At 34.1% G+C, this 11,585-nt stretch overlaps 1 protein-coding gene across 2 annotated transcripts in view; it reads right to left on the bottom strand.

Annotated features, from left to right (window-relative positions):
- Positions 1-6,746: 6,746 nt before the first annotated feature.
- Positions 6,747-11,585, bottom strand: part of pde11al (phosphodiesterase 11a, like) — a 17,819-nt gene continuing 12,980 nt past the window's right edge. The window contains exons 21-22 of one of the 2 annotated variants that reach the window (XM_024268165.2): positions 7,381-7,483; positions 6,747-7,295 (exon numbers count right to left, since the gene is read on the bottom strand). In XM_024268165.2, coding sequence (XP_024123933.1) covers positions 7,415-7,483 — 69 coding nt within the window. In that variant the 3' untranslated portion in view covers positions 6,747-7,295; positions 7,381-7,414. The other variant, XM_036216019.1, reaches the window with a different exon arrangement.

The following is an 11,585-nucleotide window of genomic DNA, read 5'->3' as shown; positions in this document are numbered from 1 at the left end:
GCTCCATATCTGTATGAATCAAACATGAGACGCACAAGAATGATAATTAAAACCGAATATGAATGATGTCATTAGGAAATATGTTCACAGACCTTTGACTGTTTCTGTGTTTTATCTAAGCACTTTTCTATTAACCAAAAAAGTATATATATTCTCAAGACTTTTAACCATTTGGAGCTGAAATATGAAATGATAAAGACACAATCTAGTGTACATCATAAAAGAAAGAAAAAGAAAGATTTATTTTCTTTCCAGATCATCCCATTTCCATTGCCCTCCATGAAGCAGTGCTGGATCAAATATTGTCCACAGAGCAGGGCTTCACATGCAGTAAGTAGGGGTCTGACTGGATGCTTTAAACAAAGATGGCCTCCAGCATTCTGTGTGTGCCATGCTAAAACTCAGAGATTACAGCAATGGAGGACCGTTTACACTGCTGCTTCTTCTCCTTTCAAGTTTTAAAATGTAGTTTTTTGGATTTAAGCTAGACATGTAGGAGCTAAAGTGGAGCTAAAAAAACACAGACTGGTCACCAACTATAGGAGGGTTTAGAGCTGTCATCAGCTCCACAAACTGTCTTCAGGCTTTCCTCAGAGTAAACTGAATCAGAAAAAAAGAGACTGACTTTGCTCTGAATTTGGGATTGTTCAGCAACTTTCGTCTGAAATGAAAAGGTTTGTCTTTAAATTCTAATATTGTGTTCCGATGTCAAATTATTTAAAAAACAAAAGTAGTTTCCCGACCTAAAATAAGTAGCAAAACACCAGAAAAGGGAATGCATTAAATATCAATTCTTTACTTCTACTATTTTTTGTTAACATCTATTAAAATAGATTAATGTTAAGCTTTTATAAAGAATGTGTAATATGCAAAAGTGATTCAACTTTAACTTTGAATGAAGTATGTTTTAGAATTCTCGATGACAAACGCTGAAACGTATGGAAAATGTGGATTAGCTGATGTTGATAAAGTTTTCTAAGTGGTCAGACAGCAGAGGTCTAATTCATGTGTCACCTTGATTGACAGGTGAGTGACACCAGGAACAAACAAGTCTCGTCCCTCCAGGGTTTGTTGCAGCATCAAACAGGAGAAAGAGTGCCTTTGAACATCACAGGCTGTACATAAATCTTCCTCCTTGTGTTTTTCTTCCAACCCGTCTCTTCTTCTTACTTTGCTTTGATTAAAGGATGACTAAGCATGCAGACTAGAAAGAAAGATGATCACATCAAACTACATGGAGTCTTGTGTGGAAGATGTTTTCTCTGGGAGATTTAAGACATAAGGTCTTCTTTGTTGTAGCGGTAAACATTTTCATGAAAACACTTGGAGAAAATGATGTAAAAAATATTTTTGACCTTTTTAGATCATCTTGAAGTAAAAAAGGGCAGAGCTCATCATTGAAAGTAACCTAAATTTCCGGTCATGTGACAATTGTTTCTGCTGTTTGTCATGATTCGTTTTTAAGACACACCCTTTTACTGTCAGTCCTTTACTTTGTCTGGAGATTTGTCGTTCAAGAAATTGAATCTTCCTCATCAGGCAGAAAAAAAATAAATCAAATAAGAATTTTGTTTATTTTTAAATCCAACATATTTGGACTTTTAATGTAAAAACAAAGGCTAGATTGCCAGGAATGCAGCCGAGCATGATCTGATTCCTGAGGGGTGAGAAGACATTTCTCCTCTTCCTCTGTTTACTTGGAGACTTATAGTTCCTCCATTTCCTTTCTGTCAAGCGAAAAGTTGCCTGTCTCTAATTGGGCTTTCCTGATCTGGATGCAAACTAAGGTCAGGTAAATTGTTTTGCATTTGGGTTCTGCACAAGTCACAGCAGTTTCAGAGCATTTGAAAAAACACCAGTCCCTGCAGCAGAGAAACCAGGAAAATACTTAACTGACCTGGCAACCCTGCACTGACTACAGATACTTCAGTGACTGATGGGATTTGTTTCAACTCTATTTTTGCTAAAGAAGATTTTAGAAAGACAGAAAAAAATGCCTGTCAAAAATAAAAGGTTTTAGCTTCTTTTTCACTTTAGTTGTGAGTAAAGAAAGATGAATAGTAGGAACGAGGACGTTAATGTTTATACTTTGCAGCTGCCACAGCTGGTTTTCTGAGATCAGTTGACAGGTTTTGGCTTTTGTTACTTTTAAGCAAAAGCTATAAAAGTTACATAATAGTGAAAAATGTTTAAATCTTCTAGGGAATCTGATTGAAAGTGCAAGTTGTGTCAATTTTGTCCACATGATGGATTTTTTTGCTGAAGCTCTCAGCAGTCAGAAAGTCAAGCAGGGAGTAGAGGACAGCCTGAATGTTCTGCCCTGCTCTCAGATGGGGCTCATTAGGGCCAAACATCAGGGTTCCAGCTTTTATCCACAGAGCTGACAGCAAAGAAAAAATGTTGTATCAGTTCAAGATGTTAAGAGCTTGCAATGAATGAGGGGTATGGTGTCACTATGAGGTTCTCGGTTCACCCTCCATCTCTAGGGCTGGTTAGTCACTGAATATAATGTGATTTTAATGCATTAGGTTTTTACAAAAAAAAATAATAATGATAAAAGTTATAAATCTTTCAGGAATAAACAAGCTTTTCATGCTTAAATAATCTCTGAAACAAGTCTGCCAGGAAATAATTGATGTTCACTTGAATGACAAATCTAAAAACGGCAATAAATAAGCAGATGTTTCTGTGAAACCTCAAAGATGAAGACTGAGGCTGCACCAGAGTGTCTAACCCTCACGTCTCACCTTGACCTGCAGAAACGAGTAAATTCCCACGGCTGCCATAAACCAGTGCAGGAAAATTGAAACATTTTTAGCAAGTTCGGGCTGAATATAAATTCTTAAAGAGTCTAAATAGAACATCTTTGACAAGGCACTGTGGGAAAAGTCGAACACTAAGTTTCTGAAGGGAAAATATTTGACTGTGCTCTAAAAATCTCTTTAGTTTGAACAACTTTGCTATAGCAACTTTATAATTAAAATACGAATTTTAAAACTAGCTTTAGTTGCACATGGGATTTTCATTACATTAAATACATTTAAAGTTTCTCTTCATCCCACCACATTTTTTAGATGAAAAATAATCTATGTCTAACCAAAAAAGTGCATTACTGACATACAATTGTTGAAATGTATGTATTTGTATTAACTACCAGATATAGTGTGTAAATATGTATTTTTTATGGTTGTATGCAAGCATCTAATCAGAAAAATCCTTAAAAAGAATACAGGTAAAAATAACTCAAGGGAGCCTGTTGTTGAGGGAGCAACTTTACAGACTCCTTTTGATCAATTAGAAATCCTGAGAAAAACCTTGAGGGTCTGATTTAAGGGTAAAAATGCTGAAATATTCATCTTTTTTTGTTTGTTTTGCTTCAAGAATTCTGCATGTTTTTCATAACCGCTGCATCAGAAGATGCAGTTTTGTTGCTCACTACATTCATATCTTTGAAGAAAGCAGAGAGATAACAATGAGGCAAATTCTTTTGTGATTTTGGGCTATATAAATACAATTGAATTGAATTGAATTTAACTGTGATTCCTTCACATGAGGCATTCAAGCGTTTCAGGACAACATTGACATTTGAATTTTTCAGGTAGAGGATTAATAATGCACCACTTCAACACAGGTTCTCAGAAAAAGTGGTTGAGATATTTAAATGGAAGACGACAAAAGCAAAACATGTAAACATGATTTTTTTATTTAAATTTCAATCATTTTTATAGGAATCATCCAAGTTAATAGTTATGTTTGTTTGATAATTTTTTTTATAAAATAATCTTCGTTTAGATATTGTATTTTCATTCACTGTTTGCCTATGAAAAGTGGTTTAAAAATAAAGTTTGACATGATTGCAGTCGCTGTTGTTTTCTCATTTTAGTGCTTAGTAAAACTTTGAGTTGCATAAAGTAAAAGGGTACATACAACTTTAAATACAGGTTGAATGCATTTTAGTGCAAAAATATAAAAAAACATCAAATGTAAAGGTGAGAAAAGACTACAGGTGCTGCCTCCATTCACTTCAGCAGAAAGCCTGTCCTTGTGATGATTCAGGGTGTTGAATCCTGGAATCATTATCAGCAGTTAGAGGGATGAAGTCATGTTGGAGAAGAATGACGAGGGACTATAGGGAAAAAAATATATGGTTTGATAGTTTCTCCTGCTTTTTTGCAACAAAGTTTTTCATTTTTTATGGATTTCTTATCACTATTTTCAGCAAATATAGCAATAAAATGATCATGCTTTTAAATGTTGATTTATTGGTTCATTTCCATAAAAATAATGGAAACTCTCAAATTAAAGCAGTTTAAAAAAATGCAACATTGTAGACTTTTAGAAAAAAATCAACTTTGTGTCGTATTTTTTAATATTTATGCAACACAATTGGAAATGCAGTGTGTCTGATCTAAGCCACAAATCTTTAAGTTTTAATATGTAAAGGAAACATTTTTATAAACTCCGATTTGATTACGTGTTTCTCAAGTTCCCCAATCAGAACTTTACCTTGTTTTGTCCAGATGCTGAGAGCACTCACCTCTAGTCACTTAAAAATAAATAGATGAATAAACACCCCTGGTTCACCATTGTTTATGTCATTCAGGCTCATCATAGACGTTAAATAAAAACTTTCAACAAAGGTTTTCATATAGTGACACCCTTGATTCATCCCAGGGGCGGACTTACCATTAGGCAAATGTGGGTGAATGCCTGGGACCCCCAGGTTTTTGGGGCCCCCGAGCTGAGCACTTAATATAATTTGTAAAATAATTTCTATGCTGATTGTTATTTCTTTGTCTTCTTTAGTAAAACCTGACCAGTTATTCACGACAGAAGCCCTCATTTGTTTGTGTGAGAAATCAGCACATTCAAAAAGTTTAATATTTAAAAAAAAATGTATATAAAATACATTTCTTTGACAGTAAAATGTGATTTCACTTTTTAGATGCTTATCAGTAATACAGTACATTTAGATTTTTGACATTGACGTTGTCTAAAAGTGGACTAATGAAGAAGTTATTCACCAGAAATTTTACCCTTGGTAAGGATTAAAATAATAATAATAAGAATAATAGCAAAAATATTATTACAACTGCTGTTATTTATCACCCAGGACCCCCAAAGAGATAAGTCTACCCCTGATTTATCCACAAAAAGGGTTTTTTTGTGTTAAGTTTTTCAAATTACTGCTTCTCTGGCTCTTCCTGAGCATTGACAAATTCCTTGTGGGTGGTGGGATTTTATAATCACATTGATCCCCTTTTCAGTAAAAATCCTACTTCTACAAATATACTTGCTCATGAGAATGTGTAAAAGTAAAAATAAAATCTCTAAAATTGTCAAAAATCTAGCAGAAATATGAATGATTCATCTTTTGCTGTTTGCTATTTCTGGTCATTTACTTCACTTTTGCATTCCTCCGTCTCATCTTGAAGCTGAAGAGAAGCTGGAAGGTGATGCTCAGGTGGGTTTAGGGCTCAATGGAAGGGAGTTTTGATCCAGAGTGAAACAGCCATCACTCCGTCAGAGCTGACAGCCATCCTGCAAAACCGATGGAACTCCTGTCAACAATCAAAAGACCTTTCATTGAAAGATCTCTGGTCTGTCATCAGAGAATGGCGTTGCCTTGTGTCAGCAGGACAGGTTACCGCCTCCAAATGGTCTTTTTTGCTTTTGGTCACATTCGCCCAGTTGAAGAAAACCACACGATTTGTCTTCTATAAAATTTAATTTATTGATTTCACTTGAAAGAAGACAAAGACAAAAGTTTTTTTTTTTTTTTTTTAATACAAGTTTATTATTGATTCCCATAATCTATTGATCTTCTGTTTTAGTAAACTGTAGCAAAAAAAGTCTTGGAAAACTTTGCTCTCTTTCTCAAAATTTTAGAGGACCAAATAACTAAGAAGCACCTATTCTGAAAACAATTCTTTAAAAAATAATCAAAGTGTTGTTTGAGTCAATTTATAATCATATAGTTGATCAAATTTAGCTGTTTTTATCGTGCTCAGCTTTTTTTATTACTCAAATCCCTTTACAGAAAAAAAATATATGAAACAGCCTCTTTCAGGACATATTGTAAGTAAACAATTTAGTAAAGGAGTCTATAATAAAAGATAATTCAATTGTCTATTTTTATGAAGAAACTTTCAAATGTAGAAATATATGAAACAGATAAATCAGCAGTTTCTTGCTGAGAACTGTCTCACTGATTGACAGAATAGTGGGTTTTATGCTTACATAGAAATAAATATGTTAAAGTTTTTCATTGCACACTGTATGCATGATTTACAAACATTTATCAGAATTATAAATATAGAATTATAAATAAACACATTGCCCCCATTAAAAATCAGTCAAGATTTGTTTATTTTAGTGGAATAACCAGATAATAGTTTGTTATGTGTCTTGTACTTTTTTTCCTTGCAGATTCATACACTGTCCTGCAGATTCTGATCAATAAATGCACACACACATTTTTCTCCTTACTTCCAGCACGTTCTGGTCCTGCTGAATCTTCCAAGAACTCGTAATACACAGAGCGGCTATTGAACTGCCTGCATGAATCAATTATTCATCTCAGTTTCATAACACTGAGGAAGCTTTGATTGTGACTGACAAAGAAAGACGCCTGTGTGCTTCATGGAAAACAGAACGAGTGGACAGATATCCACCGAGTCTGTAACTGCTTTGAAATGAAATACTTTTCTATCCAAAAATGCTTCACAAAAAGACATTTCTGATGATTTTTTTTTTGTGCTAGTTCTATTTTGAATCGGTTAGTTGAGAGTACAAAAAATGACTTATTTTATCAAATTGGGTTTCCTTTTTTTCTTCTTCTTTTAGTGAAGTGCTGCTCAGTGAATGTTCGGCTGGTTTGGATGTTAAACAACAAAGAACATCTCAACAATCATCCATTAGCATCTGTTCTAAATCAGAGAGAGGGAAGAGTGCAAAAACAAAACAAAAAGATCCTCAAATTTTGACTCCTCTTCACATGTCCACAGTAAAACATGAGGATAAAATCCGTCTTTCACATTTTTAGTACTTTTTCTGCTAAATCTTGGCTCCACCTGTGACCCTGCGATGGTGTGACGGTTGATTCCCCCGTCACTGAAGCTATGATTAAAACCCTCTGCTGCTCTGTTTTCTTTGTACGACTTCCATGCTTTAATCTCCTAAAGTACGCGCAGTAGTATAAGGAACAGACATTTTGATCCACGGTGAACACTTATCTGGCCAATCTTCAGCTCTCCAGCCCACATCGAAGGGATAAAGTCTGCAGCGCTCGATGACTGAACAAAATCAAACACAGACAGAGCTCATAATTTTCAAATGCTTGACTCCAGGACTTTGCTTTGTTTGTGTTTTATTACTGACCTAAAGCACAAAATGTTACAGTACATGAAGTGTTTTAGAGTGGAGTTAGAGGCCAGTAAATACATTCATCTTTGAACTTCAGATCGGAGAGGCTGTGGAAACTCTAGAAAAAAAAAAGAAAAAAAAAACACTAAGAAATGATTTGCCATTTTTTAAACCTTATAATTGATTTAAATGATTTTTCAAAGCTTACTAGAAAAAGTGAATGACAAAAATTATCAGATGGCTTAACATCTGCAAGCAAATAATATCAATATTTTAGCATCAGGCAATCGATTGACTGAAAACCTTTTATAGCAATATGAGAAAAAAAATAAACAAAATGCCCTGAAATGCTAAAAGAACATCTTGCAGTCTGTCTAATAACTGACTTGGATTCCAACAATGTAAAATTATTAAAATATAAAATATATTTGGAATTTATGAAGAATTAATGTTAAAAAAAACTACTTAAAAGAATTTAGATTTTTTTTTCTAAAAGACATAATAATAAGTTAGGTTTCTTGATGCTGACGTCAAACCTGAAAACCAGTAGTGACCCTTTTGGATGTCAATTTTTTTCTAAATCCTGTTAAGGGAGAAAGATCAAGAAACTCCAATCATCCAATCAGAATTTACTTTACTTTACTAGACTGAAAACAGGTTTGACCATCTTCATGCAAGTTGATTATTATTTGTATTATGTTGAAGGAAGCAGCTTTAAAAATTGTATTTACATAAAACCTCTTTAGGTTTCTGTATTTTTGTTTGCAAATTCAAGCTAAATCTTTGAATGTGGAGAGAACAGCAAAACTTCGGAGATTGAAATCTAAATTCTAAAACTGTCAGACCAACAAAGATGTTATCAATTAGGCTTTTTAGGGAGAAGTCATAACATATTTCTCATGGTACTGCTCAGTTTTAATGCAGCTTATTTAGACAAGAATCCCTAACATAGGTGAAAATAAAGAAAGCAAAAATGTTTTGAGCAAAACGTTCTGTAGGCCTTAAACTTTACTTTAACGTGTCCCTGAATGAATCATCGTTGGAGCTGTCAGGCTTTTCTGTTAGTGTAATTCGTTTCAATGCTCATAATAGGGCTCTCGTGTTGTATTGTGAAGAATAAATCTTTTCAACACGCGGACAAAGCTGTTTGTTGAACATTAGCATCCTGACTGATTAGGGCATAAATATTTATAGTGAATGGAACAATATTACAATCGCAGAGCAATCTGGTTTCTAAAAATGGAAGCAGGACATTTCATCTGCAGTCACAACGGGGCAGCAAAGAGCAATCTCATTACTGTGAATGTGTTTACGCGCTCAAGCTTTTAAACTTTTCACAGTATCTCATCCTGAGAGGTTATTACACGTTGTTTCTATTTTCAGCCTGAGAGAAATTACTACAAGTACCATCCGGGTTGTTGAATGTTAGGCACATCTCTTCAGAGTGTTTCATCACACATGCTCTGCAGCTTTTATGAGGGTGCACCTATAGTACAGTATGTCAAACTGAACAGGAATGAAAGGTTCTGTTATTTCTGTATGGAGGAAGATAGAAAAAAAATAAGAAAAACAAGAGAAAAAGAAGAAAAGGAGAGAGAGAGATCAAAGACTGCAGCAGAACCAAGCCCCGTTTCAGAAATAAGGTTGGAAGGCTCTCCCTCCTCTCTCCATCCGGTTCTCCCCCTGATCATCGACCCAGAGGAGAATAAACTCAGTCCGCGTTGAATTATAGATTAAGGCCCGGTTCTGGCTATGGCTTGGCAGCAGAATGTGCATCAAGCTGCTCTGAGTTTCTCACATTTCTGCTGCTGCTATTGCCTCACCTCGTCGCCTTGTTAAAATCCACATCAAACGTTCTCCACAGATGAATAAAGGCTTCTAAAAGAGACTGTATGAATATGTAGAGAATCTCCCATGAATATGTTCTCTGGGAGGTAGGAGCTGCTTCATGGAGTTAACCTGCAGCACATTTTTAATATAATTAAACAGATGTCTAGAAATGACACATTTCAACAATTGAATTGTAATTACAGCATGTATAAGGGGTTATCAACTTTATTAACAATGTAAGCAATCAATTCAGAGAGGTGCAAACTTAACAATAAACGTTTATTTTAATAGGTAGTCGAAATAAGGGAAAGAAAATGAATTATAATGAATTATGGATGTATTTTTAAAGCAGGTACTTTTACAAAACAATTGATGAAGCCTTTTTTTAATAGAAAAAAACACAGATTTTTAGTAAGTGGAATTTATCAGGATGATTTAAAGCCAGCCAAAAGCATGTAATTTCAGAAACTGGGCCAAACACACCAAAGAGTTGGAAAAAAAACTCTGGAAAGGCCATTCAAAAGCTGAAGAGTCATCTGTAAAATTTTCACCAAAACAGCATGCATATGGAGCCAAATCAGGGCCATAAAGATTTGAAACCCAAATAAAACAACTATAAAAATTCAAACGGAAATATGTGTTGTGAACAAAATTTTCATTTTTTAAGTTTCAAAACTCAAATTTTCAGTTTCAGAACTTTTTTCACTTTTACCTCTTCTTTTCGGTTTTGAATCAGAACATTTCAGCTAACATAAAGGGCCAATCAAAATCAGTTCTGGTGCATTCACTGACTTGGAAAATGTCTGTAATTTCTGTACTATCATAGTCTTGTGTTTGTCCCAAGACGGCCGTAAAAACAGAGTTTTATTGCGGGTACACTATTCTAGCGCATTTAAAGCACCGTTTTGTTTTGTCACACATGTCTGTCTAGTTTGGCTTTCAAACCAACCTCATGAGGAAAATCAAGCAGCTGCTCTCTGGGTTTCACGTATTCATGAGGTACTAAGGTTTCAATGTAAGAATTCAATAACAATTTGTTAGAAGAACAACATTTCATACCAATATAAGAGTCAATAGAGTCAAGAGTCAGTCTGTAATAAATTATTAAATTCAAATTGTAATATGGAGGAAATAAAAACAATAAACACAAATTAAAACATATGTCTTATTTCAAAAGTCTCTAGAGAATCAACAGTTTTTACATGCTGATTTGTCAAAAACATTTTGAAGACTTCACACCTCATTTATGTTGACTCATACCTGTTAAGAGAATGCAGAAAAGCACAAAGTTGTGAGTTGTAGCATGAGCAAAATGCAAATACATGTAATGGTAACTTCTGCATGAACTGGAACAATAAAGTTCTGCTTTTCCCTTTCAAAGCACTTCAGATTACATTAAGTTGAGTACAGTGAACTTAGCCTATTAAAGGATAAAACTCCACAAAAAACAACAACTGGCAACATGATCAGAGCAAAGTTTGCATTTACTTTAAAAAATACATCTAGAAATAATGCTGCATTTTAGAACAAGCAATTCAAACAAAAGTTCAAAACTCAAGGTACAAGTTAACAGTTAAATTAACACAAGAGCCATCACTGGAAAATCTACAGAAAAAACTTCCATCATAAATAAAAAAAAGTTGCCAGGTAGTGAAGTGGAAATAAACATTCTCCCTGGAGTTACTGTAATATGTATTATATTATTGGTCTGATCATTTGTTTAAGGTTGACTTTTAAGCTATTTTAAACTAGGCCACATTGGCTTTATGGTGATCTGAAAATATATTATCATTTTATTTGTGTCTGCCTATTTGTGTGTATCTTTGCAGACTTTATGTTAATTATCCGGCTTATGTGTTTAAGAAAGTGGGAAAATGTCAAGTTTTCACCAGATATTATATATTTGAGTGGCTAATAAATCTCTGATGATCCAGCATACTAGCAGCATTTAAACGCATCATTTACACACAAATCTTGGAGATGTGAAAAGAGCCTCAGATTTATTCGTAAATGCAGTTTTGTGTGTTTGTATCAGACGATTTGTGCAGAATTTTTGAATATTTGCATGTGTAGTTAGTTATTTAAAGTTATACGTGTGCAAATTGTATTTTGCAATTTTTGTGCATGTGATTAGACAATTAAAAGTACACAAAAGTATATTGTAGGCCTGAGAGTTACAAATCAGGAATTACGCACTAAAAAATCTTAAGTTACACACAAATAGGCACAAATTTAGAGTATGTACACACAAATGTAATCATACCATATTCTCTTCATAGTTTTAAAAGGTAAAATAAATAAATAAATAAATATAAAATAAATTTAGTTGTTAAATTTTCTATTAAGCTGGGGCTAGAAAATGCCAAAAAAAGTTCTTAAAGCAACATCAA

The sequence above is a fragment of the Oryzias melastigma genome, linkage group LG16 (genome assembly GCF_002922805.2).
Source record: "Oryzias melastigma strain HK-1 linkage group LG16, ASM292280v2, whole genome shotgun sequence".
Classification (NCBI taxonomy): domain Eukaryota; kingdom Metazoa; phylum Chordata; class Actinopteri; order Beloniformes; family Adrianichthyidae; genus Oryzias; species Oryzias melastigma.
This window is presented reverse-complemented; position numbering and strand designations above follow the sequence as displayed.